Source organism: Neocloeon triangulifer, unplaced genomic scaffold, assembly GCF_031216515.1.
Source record: "Neocloeon triangulifer isolate White Clay Creek 2 clone unplaced genomic scaffold, ASM3121651v1 ptg000017l, whole genome shotgun sequence".
NCBI classification, from domain to species: domain Eukaryota; kingdom Metazoa; phylum Arthropoda; class Insecta; order Ephemeroptera; family Baetidae; genus Neocloeon; species Neocloeon triangulifer.
Genome location: NW_026775559.1, coordinates 6,993,210 through 7,006,755, shown reverse-complemented (window position 1 = coordinate 7,006,755; position 13,546 = coordinate 6,993,210). Strand labels below are relative to the sequence as shown.

The 13,546-nt window shown below is 38.2% G+C and overlaps 5 protein-coding genes across 8 annotated transcripts in view; 2 read left to right on the top strand and 3 right to left on the bottom strand.

Moving 5' to 3' along the window:
• LOC132203466 (succinate dehydrogenase assembly factor 4, mitochondrial-like) overlaps positions 1-665 on the bottom strand; it is a 29,041-nt gene extending 28,376 nt beyond the window's left edge. Inside the window, exons 1-2 of one of the 2 annotated variants that reach the window (XM_059631273.1) lie at positions 386-665; positions 20-166 (exon numbers count right to left, since the gene is read on the bottom strand). In XM_059631273.1, coding sequence (XP_059487256.1) covers positions 20-166; positions 386-449 — 211 coding nt within the window. In that variant the 5' untranslated portion in view covers positions 450-665. The remainder of the gene's footprint in view (positions 1-19; positions 167-385) is intronic. The other variant, XM_059631272.1, reaches the window with a different exon arrangement.
• Positions 666-730: 65 nt separating this feature from the next.
• On the top strand, positions 731-2,856 carry LOC132203456 (26S proteasome regulatory subunit 6A-B). The gene is made up of 8 exons (XM_059631261.1): positions 731-886; positions 1,093-1,299; positions 1,361-1,468; positions 1,532-1,732; positions 1,791-1,893; positions 1,958-2,244; positions 2,335-2,562; positions 2,621-2,856. Exons 1-8 carry the CDS (start codon positions 839-841, stop codon positions 2,729-2,731), a joined length of 1,293 nt encoding a protein of 430 aa, XP_059487244.1. The 5' UTR covers positions 731-838; the 3' UTR covers positions 2,732-2,856.
• Positions 2,842-5,439, bottom strand: LOC132203454 (vacuolar protein sorting-associated protein 33B). 3 transcript variants are annotated; one of them, XM_059631257.1, is made up of 9 exons: positions 5,290-5,439; positions 5,107-5,206; positions 4,851-5,043; positions 4,410-4,807; positions 4,130-4,323; positions 3,762-4,070; positions 3,385-3,711; positions 3,174-3,332; positions 2,842-3,119 (listed from the first exon to the last, which is right to left on the bottom strand). In XM_059631257.1, exons 3-9 carry the CDS (start codon positions 5,006-5,008, stop codon positions 2,874-2,876), a joined length of 1,791 nt encoding a protein of 596 aa, XP_059487240.1. In that variant the 5' UTR covers positions 5,009-5,043; positions 5,107-5,206; positions 5,290-5,439; the 3' UTR covers positions 2,842-2,873. The 3 variants fall into 3 exon arrangements, with proteins under 3 accessions (XP_059487240.1, XP_059487241.1, XP_059487242.1); XM_059631258.1 differs by having other exon boundaries at positions 4,851-5,040; XM_059631259.1 differs by lacking the exon at positions 5,107-5,206 and having other exon boundaries at positions 5,290-5,392.
• On the top strand, positions 5,304-7,852 carry LOC132203455 (meiosis-specific nuclear structural protein 1-like). The gene is made up of 8 exons (XM_059631260.1): positions 5,304-5,664; positions 5,766-5,939; positions 6,019-6,249; positions 6,310-6,539; positions 6,598-6,714; positions 6,775-7,105; positions 7,159-7,343; positions 7,427-7,852. The coding sequence occupies exons 1-8, from the start codon at positions 5,662-5,664 to the stop codon at positions 7,569-7,571; spliced, it is 1,416 nt and encodes a 471-aa protein (XP_059487243.1). The 5' UTR covers positions 5,304-5,661; the 3' UTR covers positions 7,572-7,852.
• A 652-nt stretch (positions 7,853-8,504) lies between these two features.
• LOC132203463 (uncharacterized) lies at positions 8,505-10,348 on the bottom strand. The gene is made up of 2 exons (XM_059631269.1): positions 9,539-10,348; positions 8,505-8,723 (listed from the first exon to the last, which is right to left on the bottom strand). Exons 1-2 carry the CDS (start codon positions 9,824-9,826, stop codon positions 8,505-8,507), a joined length of 507 nt encoding a protein of 168 aa, XP_059487252.1. The 5' UTR covers positions 9,827-10,348.
• Between the last annotated feature and the right edge of the window lie 3,198 nt (positions 10,349-13,546).

Below are 13,546 nucleotides of genomic sequence, written 5' to 3'. Positions count from 1 at the left end.
AAGAGAACAAAAATTTTACCAATTGGTGTTTTAGCCCTCAGTTTCTTGGCCACTTCCTCTTCCTTTTTTGGGTTTGGTCCTGTTGGTCGCGCTGGAGGAAAGAAAGGTCCTCCTTTTTTGCCAGAGGTTGACTCATGTTGAATAGACAGAAATGCAGTGCTGGTGGCTAAAAAGTAAATTAAAATTCAATTCAAATTTAATTGCCTTATTAAAGCATAGTTTCTTTTGGACAAAAGAAACCACTTCTTTTGGTTTCTATAGGACAAAAGAAAACTCTCAATCCATAAATAATTTAATAATTACATTTTTAATGGCTTTGGTAAATTACGTAATATGTATTTGATTGTTCAGGGCGGGCAATGAAAATTATTATTGTATGTATTACCTTTCAACAGTTTCGACGTAGCAGACGCTGAAGCAAATTGCAGGCATCTTATAGAACGATGCATTTCTTTTTCTACGATATAATTATTTAATAAAAATTATCCTTCCTCAAAATAACTTCCAAGAACAAAATTATTTGCCCCGAGTTGCGACCAAAAACATTGCTAACTTTCCCTGATGTTTTGAAATTTGAAACTGCCGCTCGAATGGCTGAAGGGCTGACAGGTTGACAGATGTGAGGATATGAGCAATTCGTATTCGTAATACCAACCAGAGCACGTCAAAGCTATACGTTTTATATTGTTTTACATATATGAGAGCCGAATTTTTTAATTAAATATTTGATGTGGTCGATAGTTTAGTGTATTTCTTCGCCACAGTGTTGTTGTCGTGAATATAATTTGTATTGTTGGTATACCTGGCAACACGATTTGACCAGGCAAAAATCGTAATCATGGCGGCTACGAATCTTGAAGACAATGCTATGTGGGAAGATTCTGAGGTAAATACGCTTAATTTGCCATTTAACAGAAAGAAAATATTTTAATTTTGATAGCAGAAAAATCAAGTTTCAATTTGGTACCAATTTTTCACGCAATTCTGGCACCGAGTGCTGAATGAAGTCAATAAGCATTTTAACTTGTCTGATGACATGCACTTTTAAGCCGGTCAACACACAGCGAATTTTAATGAAATTGATGATTCCAGGAATCTTTAGGAGAGGAGGTGTTGCGGATGCCCACTGATGAAGTTATTGGCCGCACGAGGTTGCTCGACAATGAGATTAAAATCATGAAGAGTGAAGTGATGCGCATTTCTCATGAGCTGCAAGCACAGAACGACAAAATTAAGGACAACGCTGAGAAGATCAAAGTCAACAAAACCCTGCCTTACCTCGTCTCCAATGTCATCGAGGTGCATTAATGTTACTTTAATATTGTGAAACAAATTAGCTAATCCATGAAAAAACCCTCAGCTGCTTGACGTTGATCCTCAAGACATGGGTGAGGAGGACGGATCAGTTGTTGATTTGGATGCACAGAGGAAGGGAAAGTGTGCTGTCATTAAGACTTCTACTAGACAAGTAATGCAAATAATGATGAAATTGTTCAGAGTAGAATTGTATTCACTTAATCTGTTTCTTCAGACATATTTCCTTCCTGTGATTGGGCTGGTTGACGCTGAAAAGTTGAAACCAGGTGACCTGGTTGGAGTCAACAAAGACTCCTATCTGATTTTGGAAACTCTGCCGGCTGAGTATGATGCCCGAGTAAAGGCTATGGAAGTGGACGAGAGGCCTACGGAACAGTATTCTGACATTGGTGGTCTGGACAAGCAGATCCAGGAGGTGAATATATTTTCATCTTACAGAGGTGCTAACAATATTATTTATTTGATAATTTTAGCTCATTGAGGCTGTCGTCCTTCCAATGACCCACAAAGAAAGGTTCGAAAACCTTGGAATTCAGCCTCCAAAGGGCGTCCTGCTCTACGGCCCCCCTGGAACTGGTTTGTTTTTTTATATAACAAATTATAAAAGAAAAATAATTATAATCATTAAAAAAATCTCTAGGCAAAACTTTGTTGGCAAGAGCTTGCGCAGCCCAAACCAAGTCCACCTTCCTCAAATTGGCTGGTCCTCAGTTGGTGCAAATGTTTATTGGTGACGGTGCCAAATTGGTGCGAGATGCGTTTGCTCTGGCAAAGGAAAAGGCTCCAGCAATTATCTTCATTGATGAATTGGATGCCATTGGAACCAAAAGATTCGATTCAGAGAAAGCAGGTGATCGTGAAGTGCAGCGAACTATGTTGGAGCTGCTGAACCAGCTTGACGGCTTCAGCTCTACTGCTGACATCAAAGTAAGCCATTGGTTTTTACATACCGTGGTACCGCCTTTTAAAAACTAAACTTAAACCTTGGATAATTAAGTAATAAAATTTATAATCTAGGTAATTGCTGCAACCAACCGAGTGGATATTTTGGACCCTGCCCTCCTGAGATCAGGCCGATTGGATAGGAAAATTGAGTTCCCCCATCCCAATGAAGAAGCCAGAGCGAGAATCATGCAGATCCACTCGAGAAAAATGAATGTCAGCCAGGACGTGAACTTTGAAGAACTGTCAAGGTCCACGGATGACTTCAACGGAGCCCAGTGCAAAGCTGTTTGTGTTGAGGCTGTAAGTTTTTTTATTTTCATCGCTCATTGAATTTTGATTGACGAGACCTATTTTTTAGGGTATGATTGCCTTGAGACGTGGAGCTACGTCTGTGACACACGAAGACTTCATGGACGCCATCATGGAAGTCCAAGCAAAGAAGAAGGCCAACCTGAACTACTATGCTTGAATGTGTCTATTCACAATTTATTCAAAACTCTCAATTCAAATATTAATTAGTGTGTATGAATGAGTATTTTCTAATTTCCTGGGAGCATGAAATAAAATCTTGTTTTCAAGTAAACAGTAAAAATATTAACATTTTCTTATTATCAATAGTTAGAACAAGCCTCAACTAGGGTATCTTTGCTGACAATTGACGTTGATGCTACCAAAATTCTGACCCCAGTTAATGCCTCTAAAATTTGAAATGCAGAAACCTCTGCATAAGTGACTCCACCGATGAAGAAAACTATGTAAGTTTTGGGATTGACTGGGAGGTTAGGCCGAGGCAAATACTCTCCTCTGCTACCTCTCCACATAGTTGGTCCAGGCAAAACTTTCAGAGCTTCTTCCAGCTGTATTTACAAAAAATCTCAAAATTCTGGTGTGAGAAAAAAAATTAAATTAACCTGTGCAACAGGCTCTCCTTTGATAAACCATTCGAGGATTCTGCCAACCACAGGTGTGTACGATCCACCAAAGACGTAGCTCATGTGTTGTGCAGGAAGAGCTTTGTCTGGCACTTCCTTACCATCAGGAAAGAGCACTTTAAATTTTCTGTCCACCTCCTAATAAAATTTGTTAAATTATTAGTTATTAAGACACAAAAGTGCTACTAACCTGAATAGTAGAGCTCTTTCGTTTCATCGCCTGCGCCACTCGTCCGACAATTGAGTTCGACGACTCTTCTTCCACTTGGAGGCCCATCAGTCCAAGGGAATGTACCGTAGAGAGGTGCTTGTGGCCGTGGCAAAGTAAAAACTGCGTCAAAACAGCTTCAAAGTCATCGGATAGTCCGCAGACTGATAGAAGACCAAGGAGTTTCAAGCATTGGCTCAAATTCAGTTGGTTTTGGCCAAACAAGTCCTCCACCTGAGTCATGACTCCTTTTCGGCCAGATAAAGCCATGGTTTCAGCATTTTGTATAGATTCAAAACTGGATCCAACCTTTGTTATAATAAAATAGTTTTACAAAATAAGGATCAGTAAATTTTAACCTGTTCTACAACATATTCACAAGTGGCAATGTGCTGGGCAAGGGATTTCTTTGTTTCGGCTGACTGCGCCAGTCTCTCTTTAACGTAGGCTTTCATTTCTGAAGGACTTGAGGCTTTGCTGATTTTGCACGCCTCCATCTGCAGTTCTTTTGTTTTTACGCTGAGATAAGGAAAGACACTACTGAAATGTAGATTCTTAATGTGACTGTAAACTTGGTCCGTCGAGCTATTGAGATAAATTCCGTCCGGCGCTGAACTGGCCCCAGCTTCACTTGCAAACTTTACGTTTCCGCAGTGAGAGCCTATTACCTAAATTGGAATTTTCTTGTAAAATAATGTAATATATTATAATTAGCTCGTGAAATTACTTGGTCCACAAGAGCCGTGTAAGTGACGGGGGTTAAAAACATCGAGGGCCAGTCAATATCCCGGGAAACAATTGCTAAGCACCCAAGCTGGCCCTGGTTGGACTTGATTTTGTCTTTTGGCCAAGGAAATCGCTCCATCAACTGAACAACCTTTGCTGCCATTCCTCCTTGCGCCCATAACAAATTTGGTCGGCCTGTCAAAAGAGAAGACATTATTGATATGAGTCCAGCCTCTCCACATTAGTCCACATCAAAGATTTATATTTTATTTACATATTACCAACAACAAGTTGAAGAGACCAGAGAGCCTTAGCAATTGGTTTCAACATAGAAATGTCTCCCTGCACATTCAAATTTCTAAATGCTGAAGGCATCTCTAAGGACCAGAGGCCTTGGTCCAGTTTGATCAACTCAAAGTTAAGGGTGTGGAGGGTGACAAGGCTGTAGAGAGCCTCTTCTTCGACCAGCTTCTCCACAGCTACGTGGCTTATTGTGCCGGGCACTAAAATCAGGTGTGGAGACAAAGATCTGCCCTGGTGCTGCTGAAGTTCAGCCTGGATTTGTTGCAGCACCTGTCGGATCTTTGGGTATTCACTGTATAGGAGGAAGACCCGCTTCATGTTGGTCACTGGCACCTGACCTCCTTCCAAAAGGTATATTTTCTCAATTCCGTGCGACCTAAAAATGTGTAAGTATTTAAATTTTTCACCTAAAATTCTACCTTAAGGCCTTGATTCCTGTAAATCTTTGCAGCGGTTTCATTATTGCAGGATCGATTAGCAAGTCTTTGACGTCAGGAATGCTGTCAAAAATGCTCAGCAGCTTCCGCTGGGTTATTTGGGGAAGCGCTTCCAATCGTTTTTCAATTGGCAAGTCCATGATTAATTTTTCAGTCTCTTGGTTTAATGTTGCTACTGAGAAAAAATACGAAATTAATTTTTAAAGTATGTGTAGATAAATATTGCTCGCATGTGTACTTAAAAAAGCTAACAGGTTGTTTCTTAATTCACACCCAGTCAAAAAACTTATTAAGGAAAAACCTCAAGACTTTTATTTTCTTGAATCTTGGCCAAAAATCTGTAAAAAAAATCAAATGAATTTTATTATAAGTTAAAAGTTAATGTTTGTATGTGTAATACATTTTTTTTTATAATATTCACCTTCTTTAAAACCGTTTTCATCTTGTTTTCCTGCTTCTATTTTCTAGTTTTTTTTTCTTCTAGTTTATAACTTTGGTTTACTTTCCGCCAACAGCTGATACATATGTACCAGCTGTTTTTGTTTGGTCGATTCCGATTCGTGTAGCCGGCGGGAGAACTGGCAGTGCCAGGTGCCGCAAAAAGCACAACACACACCGTTTATGGTGTGGCAGTTGCGAACACAAACACAAATTTTATAAAATAATTTTGAATTTATTACACGTTAAGTATTTGTGGAAGCATTTGTGTTTAGTACATAATATGATGATGTGTGATGCTCACGTTGTTGAGGCAGTGCAAATTTGAGAGCCAAATTATCAAAAGGCGCAGAAAATGGTATGGTAAAATTTATTATTTTAAATTTTGTGAAAAAAATTTAATTAACATCTCGTGCTATGCACGTAACGGGACATAACTTATTAAGAATAAATTTCTAGGCGTACAGACGATGGCAGAAAGATCAGCAATTGAGGAACCATGCATTCGATCAAAGGGAGGACACTCACGTTAGGTCGCAAATTGATATTGATAGACGGGGTGAGGTCCTGCGACAGCAGAGATGCGACCTTGAAGAGCAAAATGCTATGGAATTAAAATTCAAGGAAGAGCAGGTAAAAATGATGGCAGGCATTAAAAATTCACAAAATATTTTGCAAAAAAAATATTTCCGTAATTTTATTTTCATTTTAGAAGAAAGCTATGGAGGAGTTGGAAAAGACCAGGAGACAACAAGAGCTGCAGCTGGCCGCAGAAAAAGAGAGAATTGAACAAGAGAAAATGAAAGAGTTGAAACTGCGCCTGCAAATTAGAGAACAAAGCGTTGAGCTCCGCGAGTTGAAGGCTCATCTTGAAGCTGCATACATTACCAAGGAATTGATGGCCCAGAGAGCTGAGCGCGAGGCGCAGCGTCTGCGTGAAAGGGTAATGCATGGATAAATTACAAAAATGAATAATTTTCAAATCATGTTGATTTCTGATCAGGTCGAGGAGGCAAAGGAGCACAAAAGACAGCAGGAGCTTTGGGCAAACTACGACAAGCAGGAAAAAGAACACGGCGAGCAGCAGCTGCAAAGACAACGGGAGCATTTTTCCCAGCTACACAAGCAGTTAGAAGAACAAAATGAAATCAGGCAAAAGGCGCTAGAATTAATTTTGGTCGAGAAGAAAATTCTAGACGAGCTTGTTCTGCAATACCAGGAAGAACTTGAACAGTAATTAAGAAAAATTCATATCAAAATTTTAAATTTTACCATAATGTTAACTTGCCAGAGAGAATGTGGAGCAAATGATGAAAATGCACGTTTTAAAGGAAGACATCGAGTCATTTAAACTGGAGCAGGAAGCTTGGAAAGAAGTGCAGAGAGTGAAATTTGAAATTGAAGAAAGGTGCATTAATTATTTTATTTATTTTTCATGGAATTTGTATAATACCCCTGAAACTTTTAGACGAATCCAAAAGTATTTGGAGGAACAGGAAGAAACGATGAAGCTAAGAGCAACGTTGGCTCAGAAGAAAGCTTCGGAAAAGCACAAGATAGTCGAAGAGCTTGCTGAGCGCCTTGCAGAAGAGGCCAAACTTAAGTTCGAAAGGGAGCAGCTTTTGCAAGAGTTGGCCGCTGAGGAAGCTAGACAGAGGGCTGAGAGAGCCTCGAGACTGGAATTTGAAAGAAGGGTAAAGCAGCGTCTGAAAATGCGTGAAATTTGGCTTCAAGAGGCGCAAGAAAGGCTGCAGCGGATAGAGGAAGAAAAAAAGAAAGATGCACAGTTTAGACAAGAGGTTTTGAATTTGCAGCAGATTTTTTAAGGTAATATTAATAAATTATTTTCTAGATGATGGAGAGATTGGCGGAGCAGCAAAAGCTGGAGCAGCTCAGTGCAGCCAAACGAAGGGCAAAGCAAGCTGAGCACAGGAGAGCTGTTGAGCAACTTTTGGATGACAGGAAAAAGCAGAGAGAGGAGGCAAAGAGAGAAGTGGAAGAACTTCAGAGACAGGAGAAAGAGGAGCTCAAGCATAGGTTTGCAGACCTTTTTAATCTGTTGCAATGGACATTTGTGGCGCTTGAGTGTTTTGTTTATGTAATAAATTCATTTTTATCAGGCTGGCTATTATTGAGGAGGAGCGTCTCAAGATGCTCAAAGAACATGCTGCAAATATTTTGGGTTTCCTACCGAGAGGCCTATTGAAAGATGACGACTTGGCCGTAATTGCTGGACCGACCTCAGCCCCAGGAGTCAAATGCTGACACCCACTTGCCATTTGCTGCTGAGTATCATTTTAATTTTTGATGATTGTTGGTGTTTAACAAACAGGCACAGTAAATTTTTTATAGGTTAAAATTTATTTTCAGTAAAAACACAAATAACAATAATGCTCAATGCGCTCATTTTTTTTATACAAATATGACCGATAGGACCTTATCTTACAAAATTCAAATGTTTCCACCTACATGGTGCAACTAAGGTGTTTAACAACATTCATTAAATATTACATTTAAAACAACAACTCTAAATCAGTCCTCAATTTTAGGAAGGTTTTACACAAATAATGACAAAGAATACTGCATACCCAAAAAAAAAAAACTCGATAGAAAATTTAAAGATTTTTTTTTAAATTTCTCACCAATTTGAATGCTTTTTGTACTAAATTTCATTATTTATTTATTTATTCAGTGGTAAAAAATTATCAAAGATGGAAATGAAATAAAAGTGAAATTCAAAATTGAATGACCGATCGATCGAATTAAAATTTTTCTTTTGATGGCTTTGATGCCAAATGCCATTTTTGAACAAACTATACTCTAAGATAATGGATATTTTTTCAAAATCAAACATTTAATCGCCCTAAATTTATGAGAACTGGATCCAATTTGACACTGAAGGGAAAACAAACAAAACTCAGAAAATAAAATATAAGTGTGTCTGCATATTTAAAAAGAAGGAAAGTCATCACTTGATGGCGTCGTAGTTTCTGTCACCCTTTCGCAGCATTCGCATGAATGAGCCGACCACGAGGATAGTCTTTCTGTACTTGTGGAAAATACCGGCGTAGAGCGCGTCGCGCAGTTGCTTGCGGTTGGCCGCCGTCGCCTCCTCTAACTCTGTCAGCACGGCGGCCGTGGTGACCAGCGACGTTCGGCGACTGCTCGACTGAAAAGACTTTTTCCTCTTGCTCATGTTTACAGCGGCGGCCGGCGGATCTCGCGCGAAATGTCCACGCTCTCGAGGGGCACTTCCAAAAGGGGACTCGGGCTGCGGGAACGGGGCACCGCGTGGGCCTGCTCGGAGGCGGTGGAGGCGGCCGCGCACAACACCACGCGCGGCGGCTGTGAAGGGTCGAGGTTGATGCCCTGCACCGCTCGGCTCAGCTGCTCCTCCTTTGACAGTCTCTCCTCGCCCTGCAAAAATCACAAAAATTCCGATTCAAATCAGCAATTTGACTTGTAGCGATAATTTTTAATCCGACTAAAGAAAATATTCCATCTCAAACTTGGTAAAATTAGAAATCAATATTTTTTAGTTATTTAGTTAAGAAATAGCTTTTAAGCTAAAAAAAACTTTCTCAACCGTTATAATTGTTGTCATTATTATTATTATAAATGTTCATTCTTCACAAATGAGTCATTTCTTCATGCAAAAACTTCATTGCGGAAAATAATTGGTATATAAGTCGGAGTCATGAGCAAAATTCTATGAAGTTTTTTCTATTTAATGATGTATTATTAATTAATAATAGGGTGATCCAGAATTTTCAACAGTGGCCCAGAAGCAAAAATTGATCATAAAGCAGATTTTTAATTTTTTTGTCACTTATAGACAAAAAATACCATATCCTTTTGTCCAAAATACATTTTTTAAATTAGATATTTTTTTTAAATCTTTTTTTGTGCTCCATCTTGCAAGTTTTTCAATTTTTCAGTGGTGATAATCTGGTGATAATAATGAACGCGCGCAGGAAAATTGTTTAGAAAAAATGTGTTGTGTCAAGTTTTAATTGTATATTTTCCAACAATTGGAATTATTCCCTTCCTGAATGCCGGTTATAATAGCTGATAATAAATTATTTTTGTTTTATTTTTAAGTCGATATATGATGGCTTCAAATTTAAAATATTAATGGCAATTTTGAAACTGTTATTATTATTTTTAACTTGGGTACTAAAATGTAAAAGAAATATATATGTAAACGGAAATATTATAAAAAAGAGACTGACCGCTGTTTTAGAAGCCAGTGTGCCGGTCTGTTGGTCCAAATCGTCTGGCTCGTCGATGGAGCTGACTCGGATGCGGATGGTCTGCTGCTGGTTGGCCCGATCAAAGGTCAAGTTGTTGCTCCTGAGGCTGTTGACTCGGAAAACGTAGTCGACCGAGTTGTTGTTCAGATAGCACTGTTTGCTCTCCTGCTCGTTGACTGCATTCCGGACACTGCCGTGAAACCTGTCAACGGCTCCGTTATGAAACGGCTGGTGCACTTGCAGGGTTTCGCCAGCCATCGCCATCATGAGGATGCAAAAATAAAACTCGAACCCTTTTCGAACTCGGACGGACGCTTTCAAGCGCAAAGAGCTTCGCTTTCGCCGGAGGTCGCAGACGGACTGGTCGGCCGGTTCTCGCCCTTGCTGTCATCTCGCGCCAGCATTGACGTCATTCGTGCGCCTCTCCACTCAACTCCTGCCGCCGCTGGCCGCGATATTCGCAGCGTCCGGAGCCTTGGACGATGCTCTGATTGTGGCAGCCAAGCCGGCCCTACTCTCCCCGATGGCTGGCTGTTTGTTAGGGAATAAATTACGACGAGACGGGTACACTTGTCTGTCACTTGCACACATACTTTTCACCACCAGCTTCTCTTGCAATTGACGGGAATTTGTTTTCTTTCCGCACGCTTTGCTAAAACGGCCAAATGAGTCATTTTCCGATAATTCCTATAAGTGTGTCACGTAAAGGCGGTAAAGGGTTATATATCTTGAAAAAAAGACTGATAGTTTCTATTTTATGTAACAAATTGGGTGATTAAGAGCGAGCAATCATTTTATTATCGCTTATACCTTGCATGTTATCTTAGCTCAGTAATTGTCTAAATTTAGACTGCAGCACCACTGAATCCTTGTAATAATTTAAATTATTTAAATTATTGCTATTTGTTCTAAAAATAAATAGACAAAAATGTAAGTTTTTAAGCAAAAAAAAGTGACAATTTTAGAGCTAATTGTTGAATTTCACTGATTTTTTTCCTCTGCACATTGATTCTTCTTTAAAGATATTAGCAATGAAGTCATAATTTAAAAATATCTAAATTTCTCATTGTATTTTTTTTTTTTTTTTTACTATTCCTCTCTCTTTTAATTATATATAAGTTATTAAAACGCAGGGCATAACTTAAAATTTATAACAAACACTGTTTAATTGGTTTTATGGCAGAAAAAAGAAAATATTTTTTTATCAACAACGTTCTGGCTCAATAGTTATTCTTTCACGGCTACAAAACAGCATTGACACTTAATTCTCCTGATAAGAATCTTACAAAAGCGCTCCCATTTAAGCGTTAAAACGCAAGTTTTTATTCTCGTCTGAAACAATTATTACTCTAGGACGTCTTTTATATAGCATACGCGTGTCTCTTCATAAGAACCTTGCGGGGCATTTCCTGCGACCATAATCTCGCCGACTCTATAATTATACCGCAATTGTAAAACGTCTGCATCAAAGGCGCTGCTGTCAATATAAAAATATATACCGACGCCGCGTGACGCAAAGTCAACCGCGACACTGATGAATATTCAAATTGGACGAAATTAATCTCTCCAAGTTGTACATTGGCGCCGTTTATTTTCTTTTTCACGTCACTTAATAATTCCGACAATAAGCAGACAGGGGCAATTAAGTGCCGTCGACGAGCTAATGCCTCTTGATGCACCGCAACAGATGCACCGACCTTGGCAATCATGCAAATTTCCGCGTCCAAATCGCGACTAAAATTAAGTCGGACAGGTGCAGCGAAACAAAAGTTTTTCGGTGAGTCAAGGGAACAAACGGTGTTGGAATGAATAAACTCTTGCGTGATGCATGAAAATAGAAATCGCGAAAGAAAAGTCCAGAGAGCAATTTTTCCATGATTCACACGCGTTTGACGTCATAGACCGAAGACCCACGTTGAATTATGCGCTTGCTACAATTTTGCTGTAACTCATATACTATTAAAGCATGACGTGCACTCACGAGAGTTTTTCGACCGGATCAAACAAACAAAAAGTTAACTCGGGAATCAAGTGAATCAGCAAGATGACATAAATAGGAAAATATTTCAGATGGATTTGACGTCCTTTGGAAATTTCTGTGCCTATTTTATAGAGTATACATATTTTTTTGCATAGGCAAATAAAAATGGCTGTATTTATTTTAAAAGCAATTTTTGGTGCAAACAAATGTTTTTGATGATTTTTGTTAAAATCTAAATTAAATATTTCAGTGGAGAAATTTTTTGTATGTTGATTTCTATGTTCATATTTTATAATAAGTAATTTTGAAGGCACAATTTTGAAGATTCAATTTCTTGATTAATATGTTTACAATTAGGGTTAATGGTGTTTGATATTATTCATTAAATTGAAAAGAAGAAAAACAATTTTCAATCACGCAACACATGATTACTACACATAGTTGCTAAATTCAAATATTATTTATTTAAAAGTGATTTAAAAACTAAAAAAATTCTCTCATATATGAACTTGAAATTTCAAATACTTTAAAATAAATTGAAAAGTAAGTTAATCTCAAATTGAGTCTTAAAAGAAATCTAGTCTTATTAATAATATTATATATTGAAATTAATGAAAAGAAAAATATTTTCAAGCTGTCTCTATAATTGATTTAAAAGAACTCAAAATATTTATAGCTCCTAATTCAACCTGATTATAAAAAAAACTCCGCCGTAATTTTAATTGTTAAATAATAACAAAAATATTCAACTTCCTAAAAAATGTGGGGCCAACGTTAAAAAGAAATTCCCGAGTTAACTCTGACGCAAATAAATTTATCGTGTTTGATGGCAAATTTCCCTTGCTTGCATGAATAATTGGCGCTGGTTGGTGACAGCCGGGTGCGCGGGTGGTCATTGGGGCGCCGCTTCCTGATTTGAAATCGCGATACGAAATTCCGTCAAAAATAGTATAAATCGCCCAGTCGGTCTCTCGTGCGTCATCCGCTGCGCTCCGTTTTCGCAAAGAGCACCGCAGGCGAAATATCCGCCTCATATTTTGCACGCACTATCGCGCACCGCCCGCTGTTCCTGTATGACTCTGCCAATGGCACGTTGTAATGCCAAATGCGACTGCTGCTGCTGCGTGGAAATGATAAGTTTTCACAATAACTGCCGCGCTGAATAACCTAAGGTCGCTTTCTGACTCATTTGCGCGCATTTATCGTGCAGCCGCTGACTTTGCAATTTGCCGTTTTGTCGCATATTTATATTTTCATTTTATCGACAGGCGCGCAGATCAAATTAGTTTGTGTTGGCAGCTTTTGCAGTCCGCTTTTCATGACCATTTGTGCTTTTTATTGTTTCTTTCACCTTTTGAAGGCAAATAAACTCGTTAAAATTCCGATTGAGTTTGAGGAAAAGGGAAATTGCTGTTTTACAAAGGAGATAGAAAACGTTATTGTTTCCATAACTCATAACTTTACTATTGATTGCCTAGACTTCCCCGCTTCAAATTTTATTTTCCTTTGTCTAGTATTACTTCAGTAAAATGGATATTGCGGCGAAAACTATAAGAAATCCATTGAAATAAAAATTAAATAAATTAGCGGTTTCATTTTAAAGTGCAGATTTATAATGTAAACATAAATCTTTATAAGGTAAATATTAAAAATTAAATATTATAATTATATGAATTTTGCTTTAATTGGGAGGATTTAAGAATTAATGAAAATTTTGGTCAAACAAAATTTAAAATAGTTTTCCTTTCCTAAAATTATATTGTGTGACAGGTGAGGAACAAGATAAAGTGCTACAAAATAAGAATTTAAAAACTTCAAATATTTTTTATTCATTTTGTAAATGTAAAATTAAAAATAAAACGTAATTAATAAAGCTCTTTCAGTTCCGCACATTTAATTGTAAGCAAGGACGACCAAATTGACACAGTGCTATATTTTAAGGTGGCTTTAATTTTCACAGATGAGCTTCTGCCCAGAACGTGATTGCACTTTTCGTTTCCAATTAA

What these genes read in the sequence shown, in the direction of transcription:
- LOC132203456 (XM_059631261.1), top strand. Translation starts at nt 839, where the DNA reads ATGGCGGCTACGAATCTTGAAGACAATGCTATGTGGGAAGATTCTGAG. An exon ending in TTAAGACTTCTACTAGACAA is followed by an intron (nt 1,469 to 1,531) that starts GTAATGCAAATA and finishes CTGTTTCTTCAG; the next exon opens with ACATATTTCCTTCCTGTGAT. An exon ending in CTACGGCCCCCCTGGAACTG is followed by an intron (nt 1,894 to 1,957) that starts GTTTGTTTTTTT and finishes AAAAATCTCTAG; the next exon opens with GCAAAACTTTGTTGGCAAGA.
- LOC132203454 (XM_059631257.1), bottom strand. Translation starts at nt 5,008, where the DNA reads ATGGACTTGCCAATTGAAAAACGATTGGAAGCGCTTCCCCAAATAACC. An exon ending in GTCTCTTCAACTTGTTGTTG is followed by an intron (nt 4,324 to 4,409) that starts GTAATATGTAAA and finishes CTCTTTTGACAG; the next exon opens with GCCGACCAAATTTGTTATGG. An exon ending in GAAAGAGCTCTACTATTCAG is followed by an intron (nt 3,333 to 3,384) that starts GTTAGTAGCACT and finishes AAATTTTATTAG; the next exon opens with GAGGTGGACAGAAAATTTAA.
- LOC132203455 (XM_059631260.1), top strand. An exon ending in TAAAATTCAAGGAAGAGCAG is followed by an intron (nt 5,940 to 6,018) that starts GTAAAAATGATG and finishes TTTTCATTTTAG; the next exon opens with AAGAAAGCTATGGAGGAGTT. An exon ending in AAATTTGAAATTGAAGAAAG is followed by an intron (nt 6,715 to 6,774) that starts GTGCATTAATTA and finishes TGAAACTTTTAG; the next exon opens with ACGAATCCAAAAGTATTTGG.
- LOC132203463 (XM_059631269.1), bottom strand. Translation starts at nt 9,826, where the DNA reads ATGATGGCGATGGCTGGCGAAACCCTGCAAGTGCACCAGCCGTTTCAT. An exon ending in CACTGGCTTCTAAAACAGCG is followed by an intron (nt 8,724 to 9,538) that starts GTCAGTCTCTTT and finishes TGATTTTTGCAG; the next exon opens with GGCGAGGAGAGACTGTCAAA.